The sequence below is a fragment of the Paramisgurnus dabryanus genome, chromosome 4 (assembly GCF_030506205.2).
Source record: "Paramisgurnus dabryanus chromosome 4, PD_genome_1.1, whole genome shotgun sequence".
Lineage (NCBI taxonomy): Eukaryota > Metazoa > Chordata > Actinopteri > Cypriniformes > Cobitidae > Paramisgurnus > Paramisgurnus dabryanus.
This window is the reverse complement of record NC_133340.1, coordinates 18,579,285-18,603,716: the sequence shown is the minus strand read 5'-3', so window position 1 is coordinate 18,603,716 and position 24,432 is coordinate 18,579,285. Positions and strand designations below refer to the sequence as shown.

The following is a 24,432-nucleotide window of genomic DNA, read 5'->3' as shown; positions in this document are numbered from 1 at the left end:
TATATTTCGTAATATCCATTTTGAAAGAGGAAATGGCAATGAGATAATGATGATGTGTTTTGTGTGTCATACTTGAACAAACTGAAGAGCCTCAGCAACAATACAGAATTTTGATTTATTGACCTTAGTTGCTACCCTATTCACACTCAAAATGACCTCTGGTCTCATTAGAAACTCATTACATAAATGTAGATAAACATGACACAGGATAAGATAAGAAAGAGGTTGTATATATATATTATATGATACATAAATAAGAATTGAAAGATGACAAAATAAGCACAAATTCCTGCTGTGACCTCAGGGCCTCATTTACAAAATGCTGTGTAGAAACCGTCCTAAATTACATCTTACAATCGTTTTAGAATAAACATACGCACAGAAAACGCCCTTATGTTTTATAAGATCATTTCACAAATTATCGTAAAATTGTGCACAGCTATAGTCTTTCAGATCTCTATCTTTAAAAAATGCCTCATTAATGTAATTGACCTATAAAAGAGCACCTGTCAATGATTGATTTTTAAGCAGCAAAAATGGCTTTTATTTCCAAAAAAACTGCAGCCAAACACGTTTTCACGGCAAAGATCGTTTTCATAAATATGAATGTAGCAGTGTTTTTTGGCGTACAGTCCCCTCATGTGTAACCTAATACAACAAAGGTAATTTTACTTCTCAATCAATATGACACAGAGACACAGATGATTTAGGGAAAAATCTAAATCCAGCATATAGAGGTTGTGTGAATGTTGCGTTGAATGTGTGTAAATGTGTGAGTGTTTGTGTATCAGAGACGCTGTAGAAGGACAGAGTGCCCGCTGACCAGTCCAGATAAACTCCTACTCTGTTAGATTGAGGTGATGGTGCAGGTATGTAACTGTTCTTGTTATTGTGCCAGACACTGAATATATCAGCAGTACAGAAGAGACTCCAGGACTTGTCGTTCCATCCAAATCTACAGTCATCTCCCCCTCCTTTCCTACTGATGTTTTTATATGTAACAGATACATCAGCATATCCAGTCCAGTTGACTTCCCAGTAACAGCGTCCAGTCAGACTCTCTTTACACAGGACCTGCTCAAAAGACTCAAATCTGTCTGGATGTTCAGGGTACGGCTGTTGCTCTTTAACATATGTGACATCCCTGTTGTCCTCAGTCAGAATGAGACGAATGTTTGCTGTGTTTGGATCCAGTGTGAGATCACAGACATCTGAACACAGTAAGATTTCAACAATATCAAATATATGAACATTAAGTGGCAATACACAGACTGAAATAGGAAGAGAAAAGGTGAGTGATTGCAATAAGAGGTCTTCTCAGGTCCAAAGATATACCCAAAATTCATCAAGTCACTTTTTAGCCGAACCCCACTTTATAAAAAATAAATAATAATAAAAAAAGAACGACCCACCCGAGACAAACCAGACAAAAATATACCCAAGTCTGACCTGCGTGGATGTCAATTTCTTTGAACCCGAACAGAGCAGAATGTAAATGGCACCAACGTATGTGCAGTCTGCAACCCCGCATGCACCAGTCAGACAAAAAAGAAACCCTGGTGCAATTTGGCACGCTGCTCAATTTATTTAAGATTTTGATCTTATGACTACACCAAGGTAACCGCTACAGTGTGCATTCAAAATTGATTGACAGGTCTGTCTGAACGAAAATTAACCTTATCACAAGTGCTATTGGCAAACAGAAGTGGTTAGAAAAGGACTCGATGCACACACGCAAGATAGTTTGGGTCTTCTCGAGTCAGTTTGGCGAAACATGCGGCCACTAATATTATACCCGACCCATGTCCTAGTGAAACCTTTAGACCATTCCCAATTGGGTGTCAGGTCGGACCTCAGGTTTTCAGAACTAAGTGGACCTTTAAAGACCTCTAGACTGCAGTACAATTTAAGGTCAGAAATATTAGAACTAGGGTTGTGCCAATAGACAACAGTATCGTCTATTGACAATCATCAGACAAATCCCCAATAGCGGGCTTTTATGAAGATAGTTGGTGATGGTTATTATTAATATCAACATAGTTCCACATCAACATGTGCATTGCATGCTTTTACTCGCATAAGAAGCTTTGTGGGCTTCACTTTGCACGAGACAGCTTATAACCACTGATCTATATAAATGACTGGATTGCGCATAGAAGACTTGACGTAACTGCGTGAGGTGAAGCCAGCGCAGAGTTCGAGCCGCCATCTTGGTATACCCAACCGGCAGAGAGCGTCACTGACTTCCATACAAAATCAAGATCAAAATTTACCCCCTTTACAGCGTATCAGTTACACAAGGTTAATTTTTAGGATATGTGTACGTAAATTAATAGTTAATTCTGGTATTATTTGCAATGTTTATGTTTTAATCGGGCAGGATAATGGATTTATAAAAAAACGTTAAGGTGAGTGTGTCTGTTGCATTTGTTAATGACACGGGTATAAATAAAGTTTTTTTTGACATTCAGCTACAAGGTGACGGTCAGCGTTATTTCTCTAAATAAGTTTAGGTAACTTGTAAGTTTATATAACATAATTACAAAACTAGCAAATTATTGCATGCACATACGGTACAAAGCATGATTATTTATTTAGATTTCAGAATGAGCACGTTTATTGTCATTAATACTAAATATGCTGCGGTCTGTCTGCTGCTCTGATATACTGTAATAAAGATGAATGTATAATAACTGTTTAAAACGCAAAATGTACAACTTTCAGTAAATAACTATTTACATGCTTTGGACATTTGTGTTGTAATAATGTACAAGGTAACTTTACATATAAAAACGAAGACGAGTAAAGTGATGTTTTATCATTAAAATCTGATAATGTCCATTGATTTAACAGAACGTTTGGGTATACCAACATGGCGGTGCTGTGGCTTCACAAGTGTGACGTCATGCGCAATCCAGTCATTTATATAGATCAGCGCTTGTAACACACGCGGATTCCTTCTTGCATGCACCTGGACTTAATGCGCGCGTCTTGGACTCTTGCTAGGACCTGAATGCGCGTGGCATGGACTCTTTCTGGAACCTGAACTTGTAATGCGCATGATGCAGACTCTTCCTTGCACATGAGCTCGTAATACGCATGGATTTGAAATTTCCTTGCACTAGAGGGGTTGTTAGCGCGCAGAGGGTTAAAACCAGCAAGTGTTTTGTTCCTGCTCCCTGGCATGTAGGAATTTAATGACACGCTCAGATTAATGGCATCAGTTTTAAGATGGAAGCGGTCATGACAGTGACCGCTGATACTATCTTGTATTGGCGATCTCACAGCCTGACGATATAGGACGATCTCAAAATAGGGGAATATCGCCCAACACTAACAAGAACAAACATAAAAGTGTCTTCACTTTTTGGACACAAACAGTTCTTAATAAGAGGAACAAAGAAAGTAAAATGGAATTGAACGGCAGGACTTACATTTTCTCAATCCTGGTGTGATCCTGTGATGCCCTCCATGCTCCAAACTTGAGGGAGACAAATGTGATTTAAGAGGATGAATAGTGTATAATGATATGTTTATTATGCTATAAACATGGTTAACAGAGACACACAAAGTAAAAAAAACATACTAAATGGTACTTTTTTATAGATTAAAGACTGCCAAAAGGTTTTTGTGATGGTTGGGGTTATGGACTGGGGTAGGTTAGGGGAATAGAATATACAGTTTGTCCAGTATAAAATGCTGTGCGTCTATGTAAACCCGTAAACCACATATGCCGAGAGATAGAGATAGAGAGAGAGAGAGAGAGAGAGAGAGAGAGAGAGAGAGAGAGAGAGAGAGAGAGAGAGAGAGAGAGAGAGAGAGAGAGAGAGAGAGAGAGAGAGAGAGAGAGAGAAATATTCACATTTTGCCAAATTTGTGGCGCAAGTTAATTAATCTAACGTTGTTATTATTATTGTCTGGTTGTGTTGACATTATCTGCTCTTTAGATGTGTAACTTACAATAGAGAAATACATAGTGTCAGAGGGAGTTCATAGATAAGTTTTAGGGTGCTTTGAGCTGAAAGGGAGAGGAGGAAGAGAGGTAGGGAAAGGAGCAGAAATGTAGGAGATTGCTAAAGTGTAAATCTGAAATCTTCATTGAAGCCATGTTTACACGACAATGATGCAGTAAAAACCCGAAAACATTTTACTCTGAGTTTTTTAAAAGTTTTGGAGTTCACATGAAAACAATAATATTGAGCTCCAAATAAACACATTTTCTAGCATTGCGTTTTCAGGACACCAAAATGCTGCTGTTATTTTAAATAACATGTATTTTACATTTGAACAGCCAAAGTGCATATTAAGATTCTAATTTTATTTAATAACATTGCCGTTGATAGATCTTAGGATCAGTTTTTCTTAAAAGCAACTTACTTGAGTTTCTCCAGTGTACATTTGGGATCACTGAGTATCTGAGAGAGCATCTGGCGTCCTGAGTGTTGTGGGTGATTGTAGCTCAGATCCAGCTCTCTCAGGTGTGATGATGAGTTTGAACTCAGAGCTGAAGCCAAATAACAACAACCTTCATCCATCACCATACAACCTGATAACCTAGAAAGCAGATGACAGCAGCTTTAGCGGAGTATGTTTTGCAGTTTCTAGTCCAAGCGCTTGTCATGTCAATGCAACCAAACTGCTCCAAAAGATCCAGAATGCAGCAGCAAGTCTAGTTTTCAATCAACCTAAGAAAGCTCACATCACACCACTCCTGATCTCACTCTACTGGCTCGCTGAAGCCACCTACATAAAGTTTAAGCTGAACCACAGATGAAGACGTTATAATATATTAAAATGCTGTTCACAGAATTTCGCCAGGCATGAGCTTTGACATCTGCTGATATTTTTGTTTATACTGCCATTGTATAGCAGAGTAACAAACACACAATAACTGCGTTTACATAAAATATTGGCGCAAAACGTTAACGTTATTTTTAACAAAAACTATAACGAAATGTCACAGTTTCCATTAACCGATGTTATGCGACTAAAACATAAGTATGTTGTCTTGCATGGCGACAGGTGTGCTTGACTTCATACAGTGCCATGCAGACAGGCATGCGGATTACATCAAAATACGGCGAGATAATGCAAGCAGAGCAGTCGACTCCCGAATGGCTCTTGCAGTATTTTCATGTCATGCTTTTACTGGTTCGAACATACCTCTTTTGTCTTGTCCTTTAACCAATCCGTGACACATTTTAAGAATGATCATGTAAAAAAAATGACTAACAATCCCTTGTCTATGTATATTGTGTTGGACTTGATGAGACTATTTCCAGTACACTTATGTATTGCTGTTCTTGTGTTGCTATAATTGCTTCTATTTGCCTCACTTGTAAGTTGCTTGGACAAAAGCGTCTCCTAAATGACTAAATGTAAATGTAACTTTTACACACGTCAGGTGAACTGCAAATGCAAAAAAAGTAGCAGTTTTGCAATATATTCCTTTTTCGAACTGACTGAAAAATCACCTGTACTGAGCATAAATCTTTTTTGTGATATATAGGAGTTTATGCAAAATTGTTGCGTTTCCATTGGGTGCTTTTTCAATTCGCTATTTAATTTTGCGCAATTTGAAGGGTAGTGGAAACACAGCTTCTGATGGGAAAAGAGGGGAAAAAACTATTATTCTGATTCAGAACCATATGCACACACACACCTCAGTATTTGTAGTTTACAGTTTGGATTCTTGAGAGCATCAGAGATGAGCTTCACTCCTGAATCCTGCAGGTCATTGTTACTCAGGTCTAAATCTCTCAGAACACACGATGATGATTGTAGACATGAAGCCACAGTTTTACAGGATTGATCATTAAGGTTACAATCATCAAGGCTGTAAGAGAAAAAAAACGATTGAAAAGTAATTCAGGAAATCAGGAACTGAACACGAATTATAATACATATCGTTCTCTTAGTGATGACTTGAACTGTCTGTTTCAAACTACTGATTTAATACTCACATAGCTCTTGTGCAGTTGCTGACAGCTGGTATGAGTCTTCTTCTCCCCTCCTGTGTTGTGTTGTATTTCTTCAGATTCAGCTCCTCCAGCACCTCCTCTGACATCTGAAGCATGTAGGCTATTGCTGAACAGTGAGCAGGAGAGAGTTTCTTCTCTGAGTGTTTGTCTGATCTCACAAACTCCTCAATCTCTCTGTACAGAGTCTGATCATTCACTTCAAGAAGACACAGAAACAGATTGATGGATCTTTCAGTGGAGATATGCTCTGAAGTATTCATGGCTTTGATTTTGGTTTTAATGTGTGTTATGATCTTCTTAATGGTTTCTGAGGTGTCCACCGTGTGTGTCAGTAGATCCTTTAAGAGTCTCTGATTGGACTCCAGTGAGATGCCCAGCAGGAATCGCAGGAAAAGATCCAGATGTCCAGTTTCACTTTCAAGAGCATCATCTACTGCACCTTTAAGCAATTTCTGGACTGAAGCAAAATACTTCAGTCCCTCCATTGTTACATTGATATAATAGTGAAATGCATAAAGAGCAGCCAGAAACTCCTGAAAGCTGAGATGTATGAAGCAGTAGATTTTCCTCTGATTCATCACAGATTCCTCTTTAAAGATCTCCGTACAAATCCCAGAATACACTGAGGCGTCAGTGATGTCTATGCCAGACTCTCTCAGCTCCTCCTCATAAAACATCACATTACCCTTCATCAGCTGTTTGAAAGCCAGTTCAGACAGTTTGACAATCACTTCTCTGTTGGACTGCAGGAGTTTCTCTGGATCTCTCTCATCATACTTCTCATTCTTCATATTCATCTGAATCAGCAGGAAGTGGATGTACATTTCAGTCAGAGTTTTAGGGATTTCTGCTCTCTCATTGTCTTGTTTCAGGATGTTTTGAAGCACAGTGGATGAGATCCAACAGAAGACTGGTATGTGACACATGATGTGGAGACTTCTTGATCTTCTGACATGTGAGATGATTCTGCTGGCTTGATGTTCATCACTGATTCTCTTTCTGAAATATTCCTCCTTCTGAGCGTCATTGAATCCCTGGATTTCTGTCAGACGGTTGATGTATTTAGATGGGATCTGATTGGCTGCTGCTGGTCTGGAGGTGATCCAGATGAGAGCAGAAGGAAGTAGATCTCCTTTCATAAGGTTTGATATCAACACAGGCACTGATGAAGTCTCAGTCACCTCAGAAACTTTCTCAGCGTCTGAAAACATCAGTGTCATTCTGTTTTCATCCAGACCATCAAAGATGAACACAACTTTACACTCATCATAAATCTTTGAGTCCAGATCTTGAAGTTCAGGATGAAAGTCAAGCAGAAGTTTGTGAAGACTGTACTGATCATCTTGAATCAAGTTCAGCTCTCGAAACGGAAACACAAACATGAAATCTACATCCTGATTGGCTGTTCCCTCGGCCCAATCCAGAATAAACTTCTGTACGGAGACGGTTTTTCCAATTCCAGCGATGCCTTTAGTAAGAACGCTCTTGATTTTCTCTTTCCTCTCTCTTCTTTTCTCAGTTTTATATTCTGGTTCAGGTAAGGGTTTAAAGATGTCATTGCAGTAGATTGTTGTGTCTTGTAAGTGTTGTGTTCTGGTGTTTTTCTCCATGTGTAAAACCTCATGTTCTTCATTCACTCCTTCACTCTCTCCCTCTATGAGGTATAGTTGTGTGTAAATCCTCTTCAGGAGGGTTTGATTCTCTCGTTGTTTGATTCCCTCAAATAAACTCTCATATTTGTTCTTCATGATGGTTTTGTGTTGGTCTTTGACTCTCTGCAGAACATCATCTACTGGTTCATGAGAATCCCGATGAAGGTCTTCAGTCTCATTCAGCAGGTTTGGTTCTGTGCAGCAGTGAGCAAAATCAGCAGAACTGGATCCTTCCATGACTCTGTGTGACTCCAGAACAGGACGTGTTCCTGGATCTCTTTTTACAATGAGGACAGGTCTGTTTTTTATTTTGTATATTATACCAGCCAATTTGTTTTTGATTTTATTTCCAAATACAATTAAACCAATACAAATTATTGCCTTACAGTTTACATCAATAAATTGTATTTAAAATCTTGTTTTTTTTATGGAGATCTGCAACGAAAAAACATTTATGCTTTAGTGTTAACAGATTCAGTAAACTAGTTTCTATATACTGCGTTTTTTTTAAACCACAGAAAATGTTACATTAGTGCACTATTATTTACAGCAGTTTATTAAATCAATATAGTTAATATAACAGAATACTATAGTGTTTACCACAGGGCGCATGAATGCTTTATGATTAATTATGAAATTTTCCACAAGTGTTAATTATTTTTCGATAAACGCACACCTGGCCTGTCAAATGAATTAAAACAACAACCCGAGCAATGTCTGTGGTAACCATGGTATAAAAGGAATAATTGACTTGTCCTTTGAATTATGTAAAGAATAATTGACAACGGGACTTTGAATTATTAAAATAATATTGCTTTGCTTACCACAAACATTGGTCTGGTGGTTATTTTAAGACATTTGACAGGTATTTAAAGCATTCAGAATAAAGCATTCAACAGGCCCGTCTCATATTTGAAATGAATGCATTGTGTGCATTATTTTCTAATAATTCATTGGGCAGTCGCCAATTATTCCTTACTTATACCAAGGGGCTGTTGTATACTTTATTCTAATTGGTTGAGAAATGTCCCACAGGTCGGGCGTTGGTTATTTTTCTGTAAAACCCACAGCTAACCTGCCAAATGTCTCAAAATAACCACCAGAATTTACTATGGTAAACCACAATTTACTAAATACTAAACAAATAATAATACTACTACTGTATTTTTTCATGTAGGCTTTATTCTTAAACACAGCATTTTCATTTAGAAAACACGACTAAATGAAGTATTAACCCGGTCTGTTAAAAGGTCATATTGTGCATCTTTGCTGAAAAAACAATAGAAACATCACAGAAATTCTAATGGTTTCCATTAAAATACCATTAGGAACGATTAGCTTTTACCATTTAAACCACTACAAAATTCCTTTTTGTAGTGTATTTTGGGACATATTCCAGTAGGATTTAATGGTCCCACCAACACATCCCAACACATACCATCAGAGACCCACAGAGATCATAAAAATTTCCATTACAACCAATAGGCTACAATTCATAATAAAACCATTAAATCCAAAATCATTTCTGTGATGTTTTCTGTTTTTATTTTTTTGGGAGGGTAACTAGGCTGAATATATTTACTGTTACATTATTTCAAAACAACACGATAACGTGAAGTGTTTTATCTACTTACTGTAAAAAGCACCAAATTAATGCAGTTTTATAATAAGCCAGCTTCCTCTTCTACATTTACTTTCGATTTCAATTGTTTACCCTCGGATAACGATTTTACTCAATTTACCACAGTTCCATGACAGTTTCCAATATATATTTTTCTAGGAACAAATGTAAGTTTAATTCACTAAATAGCGAGTTTTCTCCAAAGCTCGCGTAGAACGGGACTTCTCATACAAGTTTCATTTTTACACAAACGTCGAAATGACTGGACATTGGGACATAGGAAGCTGACTGCTAGTGACGTCAACATCATTGTAGGATTGGCTTTGTGTGTATAGCTTCATTGAGCGCTGCGCAGACCGATCGGCGTATGACATCAAAGTACCGCGAGAACGATTTTATGAAAAACGGTATGCGAGATTTGATGATCTCCGCGGGGCAGCATAAAGTCAAACATATCTGCTTTCTTCAATGATGACGTACGCTGAGTTTGCGCTTTTTACAGCTGCAGAGTTGTTGCACTTTCTCTCAACATGTCGAGTTTTACCTGCAGTGAAGACTTTGTTTATAAAAGGCATAACGTTGGTGACCAGTTTCGCTGGTGAGAAGTTGCATTTCCAAAATACTGATCTACCTTCATGTAAGTCAAACCACTGTCCAACACACTGCCTTCACATGCTATCGTTTTGTAATGTGATAATTCCCAATTTTGAAGTCGTGATTACGAGCGTGTTGTGGTGCTTTGTTGTCAAAAAATAATGGACGACGTCATTCATACTTGTGTGTGTCATAAGAAATTGTTATTTAAACACTAAAACATACTTTGAACGATTATTTATATATGTAAATATGTAGGTACTACTGTAATGACACGGCAATGAAGTCGTTGCGTAAAAAAACAGTAAAGCAGCATACCTGTCACAACAGAAATATTTCTTCCATTCTCTCCATTTTTAAGTTTGAGGCCCGCCCATTTTGTGAACTTCCCAGAGTTAAACACGACGTCAGGGGGCGTTCCAGCACGCGATGGCAGCATAAAACTGGCAAAAAGGTCAGACAGCTAACTGTGTATCCCCTGTTGAAAAAACAGCATAGACCAGCATAATTCCCATGCAACATATGTCTTTAATTCTGAAAATTGACTTCTACCAACTGCTGCAGTAAAATAATATTTTGTGATTATTTGTGATCTTAAGTTTATTTCTTAAAACCCTTTCACAAATACACACAAAATGATGAACAGAATAATTTCACAGTACAAGTTGCAAATGTAGTCATTTTGCATTTAGGGGGCGTGCACACCAAAGCTTTTAGGGGTTGTGCACACCAAAACCTTTTAACGAGGCTGAAAACTTTGTGTGAAAAGCTCAGGCCCTTCAATGTCAGGCCTCACACGGCCATCCAATTACAGTGGAGGAGGGGCGGAACAAATATCACAACAACCAACCGGCTCACAGCTCAAGTATCACAGCTACCAAAGCGCTTGGCTAAAGAAAGCTGGCTCTCAGCTGAAAAAAACAGCTGGCATTTGGCGTCCTCCAGGTGTTTTCAGCCGCGTAAAAAAGCTTTGGTGTGTCCCGCCACTAAGGGGCTGTTTTAAAAAACGCATCGGTTCCATTGGAAACAAAAGATAAAAGTCATCGGGCTGTTGGTTCTTGCGGCGCCGAATAAGCATAATTAAAAACATGCGCCCGCCACATAAGCTTTGGTGTTCGTCAAAGTACCACAAAAGCAGTAAAGGGACAGTTCACCCAAAACTAAAATCCTGTTATATTTTAGTCACCTAGTTGTAGGGTTTTAAAGAGCCCCTATGATCCGATTCACAATTTTACATTCCCTTTGGTGTGAGAGTGTGTATTAGTACATGTTAACGATATGCAAAAGTTACAAAGCCCAAAGTAAATGATGATATGAGTTATCGTCTGCAACCTAAATCTCTTTTCTTGGACTACAACAAACACATGGATTGTAGGCAACAGTTTACTTCCTGGGATTGGTGATGTAGAGAAGACCGACATTATCATAATTCCTCCCGCTTCAGACTCAGCCTGTAAGTTAACTCCTGTTAGCATTGCACTGTGACCGAATCTTTCAAACAAATTAGCTGGCCAATCGGGGACGCAGACCTTTTCAAGTAAATGAGTTTTGTACAAAATCTGTGCGTTTCAGGAAGAGAGGGACATCTAGAGATACAAAAATTGATGGTATGTGGAAAATAATATGTTTCTGGAAATATGTTTCAACATTATTATTTGCATGAAACTATATCAGACATTTGGCATGTGGTATTTAAAAATAGGCCATATGTAAAATTCTCTGTTCTTAATTTCTTAATAGATTTTATTCTGGAATTATTTTTGGAGTATTCTTCAAAGGGTTAATTTTTATCTGTCGTTAAACCAGTTTACACTGTTTGTGTTACACAACTTTCACAAGATGATTTTCTTGTTTGAAGGGAGATGTCCACAGATACAGTTAGTACATTTTTGTGCTACAAACTTCATCCAGTGTGTCTTACAAAAGAGAAAGCATATCACGTTTTGCCTCGAGTCATTTTAAAATCCCTCAAGAGTCTGTAATGATTTATTTCAACAGTGGCTGGGAAATGCTGCCCCTAAATTCTTTAATTAGGTTTTTTTTTGTGAAAATTTGAATTTTTTTATTTAAATATCTGCTTTATTATAGCTAACGTATGTGTGAACAAATAATACTGTAAAAGATTGTAAGCTGCTATATCAAAGAAATTCAAAGTTCTAAAATAGCTGCACAAGAACTGAGAAATAAAGTTAATGACAGATGCTGATGGAAAACATGTTTGAACATGATCTACACTGATACGCAACTTACACAATACACCTTACCCAGCATAGTTAAACATTTACAGGTCGTGTTTCTAGTCAGTCAAAGACATTTCCTGGTCAACATTACTATGTAAAATAGAAAGAAGTCGACCATTGAAATAAGAGGACTTCACTTGATTGTAAATCCTGAACAAACATTTAAAATATTCTTAATGTTAAAAAAAAATTGTTTACACATTTTTGAATGGATGTTTTACAGAATTGCTCTGGTAGGTTCTCTTTCACTATTTTAACACATTTACTGTAATGTGGTGTCATTGTTATTGTGTGAGTGTAACATTTTAGAAAAAAATCGATTGGTTTTGGACAAGGTTTTAACATCACGTTATCGTGGTTTTGTAAGGCAGTAACTTAAGTGTTGATTTATAGCAGCCTATAAGCATTAATTACTGTATATTAAAAGTGTATAGCATTTTGTGACGCAGTGACTTAGACACTTTTTATAGTGGATTGCATCGTCACACATTCAGTTACACATGATTTATGTATTTAGACACGTGGGTCTTAAAGGATTATTTTAATGTACTGTATGTTTTAAATAAACTGTGCATCTGTTTCACAGACTTTTCACCCCTTAATTTCGATCTCAAATCCTACAGTCAAACCATATGTCAGCTTAGCATTTAATTTAGATCAGCATTAAAGTGATAGTTCATCAAAAATAAAAGGAAATTCTGTCATACTCACACTCAACTTGTTACAAACAAAGGAACATATTTTGACTTTTATATTGACTTTGGAAGTCAAGTGTTTCTGTTTCCCGGCTGATTACAAATATCTTCCTTTGAGTCCAGTAAAAAATATTGTGTTTACAGGTTTGTAACAACTTGAGGATAAATACACGATGACAGATGACAGAAACAATACGCAATCTTATTGTCCTGAATTACGTTACATTGGGGTCCAAAAGACACCAGTGGTACAAATTAGTTTAAATTTGATTAGTGAAACAGCAAAGAATCAATTTTATTTATCTTTTAGATTTTCAGAATTTCAGACCCCACTTTATGTATTTGAAATATAATAAAAGCAGCTATAGCACACTCTCACACTTGACCTTTAGTACCTTATGTTAACTTAAAATACTTAGGACATGTTGTGGAAATAGATTTATACTGTTGGATACAATGTTGTGGAAATAGATTTATAGTGTTGATCCTATATTTCTACACAGTCCTTGTTTAATTGTGATTACACTAGTGCTGCACAATTAATCGCAATCCCAATCGTGATGTCAGCCTGTGCGATTATATGACAGCAAAATGTTGCAATTATATTAAATAAATAAATGTGTGGACTTGTTAATACAAACTTTCTGATAACAGTTTGATGATTTTCCTTGCTGTTTAAAAAAAAGAAAGAAAAACTAACAAAAACGGCAGTGCATGTGTGGCATGCACATGTGTGGTGTGTGTCGTCACTTATACCAGAGCGAAGATGGATGCAGAGGAGGTTGACAGTGATCTGGTAGCCACCAAAAAACTCTATGTCTGTTGTATGGCGGTATTTTGGATTTAGGATTACTGACACTGAGCAGTTGCTACATCACGTGGCAATACGGAAACATTTCTAGTTTGACAAATACACATTTTAGCTAAACTGTGTGTGGATTTTCCTTAAAACCCATCAAGTTGACTCATGATACCATTTAGTATAATCGCAATCGCACATTGCAATATTAGCATCAATAACCGCAATGGGAAAAATTACCCAAATCGTGCAGCCCTAGATTACACTGTAAACATTGTGTTAAAATGCTAGATAGCTTTGTCACTACTAAATAAATATGTACAAATATATATTTATTTTTTGGCAGAAGTGAGCCAATGATAGAAGATGACTTCTGACCCAGAGCAGCTTCTGGAAACACTGGATGAGCTGGACCCACAGAAACTTAAGAGGTTTAAGTTTCACTTAAAACAGATTGAATCGGTTTTAGCTGATGAACTGGAGAATGCAGATGTTACTGACACAGTGGATAAGATGGTGGAGCGTTTTGGACCAGAAAGAGCTGTAAAGATCACACAGGATATCCTGAAGAAGATGAAACAAATTCAGCTGGCTGAAAAGTTAGAGAAAAACAACAGGGAAGGTAATACAAACAAAGCAAATAATTAATGTTCACATTTGCAATATACTAAAACATTATTTTCACATAAACTCCTTCAGTGCCAAGTACTCCAGTTCTTGTTTCCAGTCCAGTTTGCTCAGAAATCTCATTTGGAGTGAATGCTGAAACTGGTGCAAGTGTGAATGCTCCTTTTATCAGTGGAAACACTTTCACAGGCTCAGTACAAATATACGGCAAAGGTACATAAACAGACTTGTCCATGCTAAGGCATATTGTAAAACTTTAAGGGACAGTATTCTGCACAGGGTTTAAGTCTGGTCCAAGACTAAAATGCATGTTTGAGTTTTTCTTAACTGAAATCAGCTTGCACTGACATCTTAAAATATATCAGTGCTATTGTTTTGTCTGAAGATGCACAACAGTAGTGTTTTTTGTAAAGTATATTTGTAAAAACTACTTAAATGTTCTAATATAACTAAGGTGTCTAATTCTGGCTTAATCTAAACCTTGTCTGGGAAACACCCCTATAAGTATCATTATTCATTTTTGAATACTTTCAATGTCACAGTAATATTTAGGCCTATGTCACAATGATGTCACAGTAATATTAACTTTATATATTTTAAAATTAAATAATTTTAATCTCACCCATTTTTATCTTTTTACTTTTACAGACCAACAAATACCTTTATTGCCGGAGCCTGAGAGGAAACATTCAAGGACACAAGGTACTATAGAATTAGTTGTATAGAAAACCATTAAGTAATAATGGATTAGTCCATTTTCTTAAAAAAAATCTAGATAATTTACCCACCACCATGTCATCCAAAATGTTGATGTCTTTGTTCAGTCGAGAAGAAATTATGTCTTTTGAGGAAAACATTCCAGGATTTTTCTCACTTTAATGAACCCCATAGTTTTTCTTGTCAAAAATGACAATCGTTTCGCTAGATAAGACCCTTATTCCTTGTTTGGGATTGAATAAGAAAAATCCTGTAATGTTTTCCTCAAAAAACATAATATCTTCTTGACTGAACAAAGAAAGACATCAACATTTTGGATAACGTGGTGGTGAGTAAATTATCTGGATTTTTTTTAAAGATAAAAAAACATTCCAGGATTTTAAGGAAATTTTAAGGGAAATGAAGGGAACTTTAAGGGAAATTATTACAATGTTAAGAAAAATAATTTTTACTGTGTTCCTTCACTATTGAATGTAATTATATATGATTGGTCATATATATATTTTTAGCAAAACACTTACTATTATATTATTATTCATAATATATATTTATGTATGCACAACAGGGGATTCTGTCCTTTACAAATTTTTACAAAGTTTCTGCCCATATGAAACTGAAGAATTTGTCCTGCGAAAATTCCTGAAACATCACAAAGCCGGCATGAAGAAGAAAACAGAACGTGTTTTCGAAAGCAAGAAAAAGCGTAAAGTACACCTGAAGAACGTTTACACAGAGCTCTTCATCACAGAGGTTGATACTGAGGATATCAGTGAGGAACATGAGATTTACAACATTGAGAAAAGTATAAGGGGACACAAATCCCATGATAAGCCAATAAACTACAATGATATATTCTGTCTGCTTGATCAAAATGAGGAGAACAAAACTGTGATCACTAAAGGCATCGCTGGTATCGGAAAAACCTTCTCTGTGCACAAGTTCATTCTGGACTGGGCTGAAGGAAAAGCCAACCAGGACATAGACGCCGTTTTTCTACTTCCATTCAGAGTGATCAACTTGATCAAAGATGAAGAGATCAGTTTTCATGAGTTTCTACAGGAATTTTATCCTGAAATGAAGATGCTGAATGACACAATGATATACAACTTTAAGCTTTTGTTTATCTTTGATGGTCTTGATGAGAGTCAACTTCCATTGAACTTTAAAAGTAGAAGTGTAAATAACGTTAATAAGAAATCATCTATAGATGAACTGTTTACAAATCTGGTTAAAGGTCATCTGCTTTCAAAATCTCTCATCTGGATAACCTCAAGACCAGCAGCAGCCAATCAAATCCCTCCTGAGTTTGTAGGTTTGTTCACAGAGGTTAGAGGATTCACTGACCAGCAGAAGGAGGAATACTTCAGAAAGAGAATCAAAGATGAAACTCAAGCATCTAAAATAATCTCTCACATAAAGACATCTCGTAGTCTCTACATCATGTGCTACATTCCTGTCTTCTGTTGGATCACAGCCACAGTACTTCATAATATTCTCATGAAGAACAATGGACAGGACATTCACGCAACACTCACTGAAATGTACATTCACTTCCTGCTGATTCAGATGAACATGAAAAATGAGAAATACGAGGACAGAGAGGAAAGAGATCATACAAAGGTCTTAGATTCTAATAAAACTATAGTTTTGAAGTTGGCCAAGCTAGCGTTTGAACAGCTGAAGAAAGATAACACAATGTTTTGTGAGGAAGATCTTAAAGAAAGTGGTATTTATTTCAGTGAAATCTCAGAGAGCACAGGGATGATTGCAGAGATGTTCAAGAAGGAAGCTGGACTTCACGAGATGAAGGTCTTCCATTTTGTGCATCAAAGCGTTCAAGAGTTCCTCGCCGCCCTGTACGTGTTCTTCTGTTACATGAGCAAGAACATGGATGAACTTTGCTTTTTCTTTGAAGAGCGACAGGATTATATATTACTGCATGACTTACTGAAGAAAGCGGTGAACAAAACTGTGGAGAGTCATAAGGGACAGTTAGATCTTTTTCTACGATTTCTGCTGGGCATTTCACTGGAATCCAATCAGAAACTACTGAAAGGTCTCCTCAGCAACACTGAAGACAGCAGAGAAAGCATCAGAGAAACCATCAAATACATCAAACAGTTTCAAAGCCAGCACATTGCATCTGAAACATCAACCAACCTTACGTTCTGTTTAAGTGAGTTAAAGGACAACTCGCTGTTGAAGGAAATCCAGACATGTGGACGATCAGATGTATCTCTAGAAAGACCTATCAGGGACTTATCATCCTCTATGTGCTCAGCTCTGGCCTACATGATCTTTATGTCAGAAGACGTGCTGGATAAGTTCAACCCGAAACTCTATGAGACATCTCCGGCAGGTTATCTGCAACTAGTGTCCGCTGTGAGATGCTGCAGAAAGGCCTTGTGAGTATCTGAAGAATTATAGACATTGCAGAAATCTTACAACACAAATATTTGACCTTTTTCCTTTTAATGCTTTGCATAATAACCAAATAACTATTTAAATTAATTTAAAGATTTGACAGTTGTGGACTCAATAACACCTGCTGTGAAACTGTGGCTTCCGCTCTACAATCTTCAAACTCACCTGTGAGAGATCTGGACCTGAGTAACAATGACCTGCGGGATTCAGGAGTGAAGCTCATCTTTGATGCTCTCAGGAGCCCCAACTGTAAACTAGAGATACTAAGGTCTGTGTTTTTATTATTACCACGGTCTGTATAAAACACTCCAGTAGCACATATCAGTCCATATTAAAGGTAGGGTAACACATTTTGAAAAATGCTAACGGTAGCCGCCTAGCAATGAAATCCCGATCCCGCCCTCAAGTCAAATTGCCATCCAAAGTCACGCCTCTTTCCAAACACATGAACACGCACAGATCAGACGGTCACGTCTCATGTCTCATTCACCAGTGAGAAAACTTTGCAGTACAAAGTGAATAACACTTACAAAATAACCAACATAAACAACTGGTTTACATCAGAATTAGTTTAAGCACACGTTCGATTGTGTAGACGTAGTAACTATATCGTTATGCTAACCTGGAAAATAAACACAAATTTCATAAGCAACACAACGTTTCATTAAAGTAGAATATCTGAATCCATCTCAATACAAACATATCGCGTACCTACCTTACCAAAATAAACAGTGCAACGACCCTTTCAGACCATTTGCCTCCTGCAGCTGTTTGCATCTCGTGGTAAAGCAGTAAATTTACCGATGTTAATTTGGGTTTTTGCTCTTTGCTGATCCAGGCAGTTTTTGCTGTTGTTGTTATAAAAGATGCATTTAGTTTTGTTGCTCCTGTGTAGGTTGTCAATTCAGCAGAAAAGTTTGCTGTTCTCGCTGTTTACAGACAGAGCGCATGTGAACGTATGGTATGGATGACGTATGGTATCTGCGTGGACTCGCTGCACGGTGGGAATTCAAATTATGCTTACGTATGAGGGACATAATAGGAAACGTCCGTTCAGACCGAAATCTATGATTTGTTGAACATTTTTTGGTCCTACGCCTTTTACAGATGACATAAATTTTTACAAATACATTTAAACAACTTAACACAGTGATTGCTATCAGAATGTGAGGAGACTTTTAACCAGCATAACTAAAAATGTTTCAGGATCAAATCTGTTACCCTACCTTTAACTACAAAGATCCCTTCATGTATAGCATTCAGTAGAGAAATATATTTAGATGGTTAAATTATTAAGAAAATAATAGCCAGCACAATTGATTTAAAATTTTAATAAACCACCATAATGGTGATCAGTGTTTGCATCTCATCAGCTCATTTGCATTTTAAAGGACACACCAGTTTTTGCTTGCAACTACAAAGTGGCAACCTGCTATAATAAATTATGTGTGGGGTATTTTGAGCTACAACTTCACACACAAACTCTGGTAAAACCAAAGACTTATTCTACATCGTAAAAAGTCTCATAATATGTCCCCTTTAAGCCCTTGACTGTAACAGCCACTTCAGCACAGTTTGATTCAGACTAGATCTTTTTCTACTGACAGCTCCTTAATCTGAATCTGAGCTCACTAAATGAGACACTAAGGGTTCGTTCGCATTTCGTGTCTTGTGCGGGCAAGTTTATTATTTCATAAGTAGACACGTGGTAAGCACGCTCACATAAAAAGTGGTGAGATGCGCATGTGGTCTTTTTCCAGGCACATTGTCTTTGCAGCAAGTTAAAAATGGGTGTTTTCGGCTTCATGTGGCGCTACAAGAACGGACAGGTGGATGACATCAAAGTACAGCGAAAGCAATTTGAGAAGTCATATTGAGAAGTATGAATTTGAATCATTTTCGCAGCACTTTTATAATCCACCTGTCGGTTCTTGGCGATGTGTGAATGTAGACACATTACAGAATCTATGAAGCAGGCATCTCATGGTTGCTTAGCAACAGCAAATGCTACACGAGTGTAATTAGTGCTTTGAAATGAAGGAGGAAAGCAGCACGGTTGCGTTTTACTTGCAGTTTTAGACATAAAATGAACGGCCCCCTACACCTGCTTAACAGACCAACATCTGTATCTGTGAACTTCAGACTGTCTTCACTTTTATCTTGTCACTGGCAAGTTCATATCTTGTTTAAATTTCTTTATTAAAGGTGCTCTAAGCGAATTCACGCGTTTTAGACCATACATTTTTTTTGTTACATACAGCAAACAGTATCTGCTTGCTGCCTGTCCGCTGATCAAACTGTAAAAATAACGCTATCTCTCTACAAACTGCAATAAAAACACAGTGGCCAAACCTACCACCATGAAACACAACAAAGTGTTCCAGCCAATAAACAACAAGAAGGATTTGGGAGTGCAGAGCAAAATCCCCGGTGTTAAATTAAGACCGGCTCGGTGTTTATATGGGAACCACCAGCAGGGTGTTAAAAGTAACACCGAAGCAGTGTTAGAGTTAATTAGATACTTTAGCAATCATTTGAGTGATTATTGGATTATTGAAGACACCTGGTGATAATGAGCCGAACTACAACTACAACTTCCAGTCACTGCCTTAGATAAAATCAACTGAAAAGACATCTCTCTTATTACAAACCAGACTGACTTTTGTCTACTTTGAAATTGTTTGGTCACCATTATGGTGATCAGTGGTTCCTTTAGTTGGGTGGGTTGACTCTTGTTTCTGCGTTAGAGGTCTTTGCAACAGTGTTTATTAAACACATTATATGTTTCCAAGGATGTTAAAACAAAGTTTATGTAGTTTTTATAACAGTGATTATAGATTTAAGTAAGTTGTTTACATGGTCAAAAAATTCAGTGTTCATAGAAAATTAGATGTTGATCATATGTATATTATTCTCTATTGGACTTCAGTAACACAGCTTTCCTTGGAAATTTATTTCAAATTTTATTGTTAAATACTTGCTGGAAATACTTCTTTGCCTCACGTGCAGATATCATGAATCACCCCACTAATCGGAATCATGGTGACAAACATCATGTTGCAAAGCATGCTGGGATCCACCATAGTATTAAACTCATGACTCCCATCATGCATTGCAACATAAATTATGTCACCCTTGTTGCGATTAATGGGGTGATTCATGATATCTGCACGAGAGGCAAAAAATTTACTTTCCAACAAGTATTTTTAACAATAAAATTTGAAAAGCTCTAAGTTAAAACCAATAGAGAATATATATTTGATCAACATTTTATTTTCCATGAATACTGATTTTTTGACTGTGTAAACAATTTACTTAAATCTACACTCTCTGTTATAAAAACTTTATAAACTTTGCTTTACGACTTTTACAACAAATAATGTGTTCAGTAAACTCTGTTGCAAAGACCTCAAAAGGAAAATAAGAGTCAAACTGCCCAACTAAAGGAACCACTGATCACCATAATGGTGACCAAACAATTTCAAAGTAGACAAAAGTCAGTCTGGTTTGTAATAAGAGTGTTGTCTTTTCAGGTTTTATCTAAGGCAGTGACTGGAAGTTGTAGTTGTAGTTCAGCTCATTGTCACCAGGTGTCTTCAATAATCAAATAATCACTCAAATGATTGCTTAAGTATCTTATTAACTCTAACACTGCTTCGGTGTTACTTTTAACACCCTGCTGGTGGTTCCCATATAAACACCGAGCCGGTGTTAATTTAACACCGGGGATTTTGCTGTGTGGGGTTGTGCGCGTTCATGAAAGCATGGAAGGGAGGGGGAGGAGTTATCTATGCTCCGTTTGTTTGAAAACAGTTCAAACATAAAATAAGTGACGTCACACAGATTCGCTTAGAGCGACTTTAAGCAATTACAGATGTGTGAGAGTTCTTGTGGTTGCTTCATTTCAAGTATTCTGTAAATCTAAACACACACTGCACATAATGTAAACTAATGTGCAATTTTACATCTCTGCTTAGACTGGCCATTTGTAATCTGACTGGTGAGTGTTGTAAAAGTTTCTCTTCATCTCTACAATCATCGTGGTGTCTCCTGAGAGATCTGGACCTGAGTAACAATGACCTGCAGGATTCAGGAGTGATGCCCATCTCTGATGCTCTCAAGAGTCCAGACTGCAAACTACAGATACTGAGGTGTGTGGTGGGTTCAAATATTTTTTTAAATAAATATATCCACACAGGCTGATTGGAGATACATGACTCTGCCTAAATGTCTGCATCTAGAATCAAATAGCTGCATCTTTCAGATAAAATGTCCATTTAAGGCTCTCAGTTATTTTCTGTCCTGTTATTATGTGTTCAGATATTTAGAGGAACAGAGAAAGAGAGCAGGAGAGATTGGGGACCTTATGTGTGTACATATGTCTTTGTGTGGGCAATTGTTAGAAAGTAAAGATTTAAAATCATAGTCTGCACTATGTGTGGAAATTTTTCGAGAGAAATATGTATGAAAGATAACAAAAGTGATGCTTTGCATTCCCAAGCACCACTAATACTTGAATTTTTTATTGTTGTGTTTAGATTGTCCATGTGTAATCTGACTGCTGAGTGTTGTGAAAGTTTATCTTCATGTCTTCAATCCTTAAACTCATCTGTGAGAGATCTGGATGTGAGTAACAATGACCTGCAGGATTCAGGAGTGAAGCTCATCTCTGATGCTCTCAAGAGTCCAGACTGTAAACTACACACACTGAGGTATTTATCTCTAGATACTGATTTACTGATTTATAACTAAAGAGGATGAACTGACTGATGTTGATGTGTGATCTCTCTGTAGATTATCAGGTTGTATGGTGACAGATGAAGGTTGTTGTTATTTGGCTTCAGCTCTGAGTTCAAACCCATCATCACACCTGAGAGAGCTGGATCTGACCTACAATCACCCACAACACTCAGGACGACAGATGCTCTCTCAGATACTCAATGATCCCAAGTGTACACTGGAGAAACTCAAGTAAGTAGATGTTTTGATGACTTAAAGGTCCAGTTCTTTCTGTGTTTTTAAAGCATTGATTATGTTTACAGTGCGCAATATAACATGTGTTCATGTTTCACAAAACCGCGGTATTTTTCACACAATTTACTTATCTGTATATCGATTTTTCATTGTCCTAAATGGTATGGTATTATTTATGCTATTAAAGCAACAATACAATGAAAACATGGAATCAAAAAGAACGAAACCTTTAATAGATTGTTCATCACAATTTTGTGACATTGACCACAATAATCAGTTACTGTGATTTATGATGGGAATGGGAATTTTCCAATGTTTGAGGGTTAGTATTACATCTTCAGGTCTTCTTTATTGCCATTGGACATTAAAAATGGCTCTTTGATGAAGAGAAATTGTTGTTAAGCAAAAATATATTCAGTTTAAAAAATTGTGTTTCACTTTCTACAGTCTTGACCACGGGGGAGAATTCAGGATTAAAACAGGGCTACAAAAATGTGGGTAAACAATACTTAGACTTTACAAAACCTTGTTTGTTATCATTGTACACACATTATAGAGCTTCTCTGTTCTTGTGTTCAGATGCCTGTGATCTCACACTAGATTTAAACACAGCAAACACTCATCTCAAACTGTCTGAAGACAACAGAAAGGTCACACGTGTGATAAAGTCTCAGTCATATCCTGATCATCCAGACAGATTCGATGAGTGTCTTCAGGTTCTGTGTGATGAGAGTCTGACTGGACGCTGTTATTGGGAGATTGAATGGATGGGGATGGAAGCTGATATATCTGTGTCTTATAAAGGAATTGGCAGGGAAGGGAAACATAATGACTGCTGGTTTGGATACAACAAAAAGTCCTGGAGTTTGATCTGCTCTCGTAACAGATTCACTGCCTGTCACAATAATAAGAAAACACACATACCTGTCTCGTTAGCTCCATCTAATAGAGTAGGAGTTTATCTGGACTGGTCGGCTGGCACTTTGTCCTTCTACAGCGTCTCTGATACACAAACACTCACACACTTACACACATATAACACAACATTTACTGAACCTCTGTATGCTGGATTTGGAGTGTATTTTAACTCCTCAGTGTGTCTGTGTCAAAATACTTCTTTATAGTAATGATCTTAGTTATTTAATTCTCGGAAGGACTAAGAATGCAGCAGGAAAACATTGAGATTTCAACATTGTTCACCCTTGCATGTTTTAATAGAAACATTAACCCACCAAATACACACAATAAATAAATTGAACGTTTATTCATAAGCCATAAATCTGTAGGGTTCCATACAGAAGCTTTAATCGAGCCATCTGGTTTAAAAGAACATAACCATGTTAACCAACCAATCATCTCTACCTCATTCATTTTTGCTTGGACTTTGCGAAATTGTTCTGTCTTTATAAGGAAAGATAATAGTGATTTACCATTCAGTTTCTAAAGAAAGCTGGACAATGTGATCTTTTCATGTAAGAATTCTTAGTATTGAGTATATAATAAAATCAATGTGAAATGTAAAAAGGAGTATAAAAAGGGGAAACTGTGAAGTTAACAAAGTTTTAAAACTAGTATGAGTACTATGAACTTGTATACAGTTTTATCACTTAGAAAATTAACTATGGTTTAATACAAATAAAAACAAAAACACAGAAGAAACCAACTGAAACGGGTAGAACACCACACAGAAAGACCTGCTGGGAACGTTTAGACATCCACTCGTAAACCTTGCTATAAACCTTCTGACAGCAAAGATAATTTTTTTAAATGTTGAGTCTATGCTATGATGGTGGCCAAAAATGGTACTGCAATCACTTTCAAATTACTGTAGAGCGGTGTATCCCATTCCCCTCCCCCCTGACTCGAGGTTGCCAGATAGTATAGGCTGCAGGATCCAACAGGAACGTACTGGTTGCTACAAGAAGCTTCCAATGGCAAATGACGAGTCCTTCACATTAAGTTTTTTTCTTTTAAACCTTTTAAGCCGACTGGGCCACACTGGCGGGCCTGACGAGTCTTTGTTTACAAACTATTAAGTTTACAATGTATCATATTGATGAAGAAGGCTATTAAACTTATCATGCCATATATCATTACAAAGGGTTTAG

At 37.1% G+C, this 24,432-nt stretch overlaps 2 protein-coding genes across 4 annotated transcripts; one reads left to right on the top strand and one right to left on the bottom strand.

The window, feature by feature from the left end:
• Position 1: 1 nt before the first annotated feature.
• On the bottom strand, positions 2-10,215 carry LOC135752263 (NLR family CARD domain-containing protein 3-like). Its single transcript, XM_073814498.1, has 6 exons — positions 10,167-10,215; positions 5,964-8,068; positions 5,663-5,836; positions 4,378-4,554; positions 3,435-3,481; positions 2-1,211 (listed from the first exon to the last, which is right to left on the bottom strand). The coding sequence occupies exons 2-6, from the start codon at positions 7,868-7,870 to the stop codon at positions 676-678; spliced, it is 2,841 nt and encodes a 946-aa protein (XP_073670599.1). The 5' UTR covers positions 7,871-8,068; positions 10,167-10,215; the 3' UTR covers positions 2-675.
• Positions 8,181-24,021, top strand: LOC135760496 (NACHT, LRR and PYD domains-containing protein 3-like). Of its 3 annotated transcripts, none has more exons than XM_065274491.2 (11): positions 8,181-9,891; positions 13,929-14,204; positions 14,282-14,422; positions 14,858-14,911; positions 15,492-17,331; positions 17,445-17,618; positions 21,328-21,501; positions 21,889-22,062; positions 22,145-22,321; positions 22,772-22,818; positions 22,904-24,021. In XM_065274491.2, the coding sequence occupies exons 2-11, from the start codon at positions 13,949-13,951 to the stop codon at positions 23,446-23,448; spliced, it is 3,582 nt and encodes a 1,193-aa protein (XP_065130563.1). In that variant the 5' UTR covers positions 8,181-9,891; positions 13,929-13,948; the 3' UTR covers positions 23,449-24,021. The 3 variants fall into 3 exon arrangements, with proteins under 3 accessions (XP_065130563.1, XP_065130565.1, XP_065130562.1); XM_065274493.2 differs by lacking the exon at positions 8,181-9,891 and adding an exon at positions 10,211-10,302; XM_065274490.2 differs by lacking the exon at positions 8,181-9,891 and adding an exon at positions 12,113-12,321.
• The last annotated feature ends 411 nt before the right edge of the window (positions 24,022-24,432 follow it).

What these genes read in the sequence shown, in the direction of transcription:
- LOC135752263 (XM_073814498.1), bottom strand. Translation starts at nt 7,870, where the DNA reads ATGGAAGGATCCAGTTCTGCTGATTTTGCTCACTGCTGCACAGAACCA. An exon ending in AGCAACTGCACAAGAGCTAT is followed by an intron (nt 5,837 to 5,963) that starts GTGAGTATTAAA and finishes TTTCTCTTACAG; the next exon opens with CCTTGATGATTGTAACCTTA. An exon ending in TGTAAACTACAAATACTGAG is followed by an intron (nt 4,555 to 5,662) that starts GTGTGTGTGTGC and finishes TCTGCTTTCTAG; the next exon opens with GTTATCAGGTTGTATGGTGA.
- LOC135760496 (XM_065274491.2), top strand. Translation starts at nt 13,949, where the DNA reads ATGACTTCTGACCCAGAGCAGCTTCTGGAAACACTGGATGAGCTGGAC. An exon ending in AGATGCTGCAGAAAGGCCTT is followed by an intron (nt 17,332 to 17,444) that starts GTGAGTATCTGA and finishes ATTAATTTAAAG; the next exon opens with ATTTGACAGTTGTGGACTCA. An exon ending in TGTACACTGGAGAAACTCAA is followed by an intron (nt 22,322 to 22,771) that starts GTAAGTAGATGT and finishes CACTTTCTACAG; the next exon opens with TCTTGACCACGGGGGAGAAT.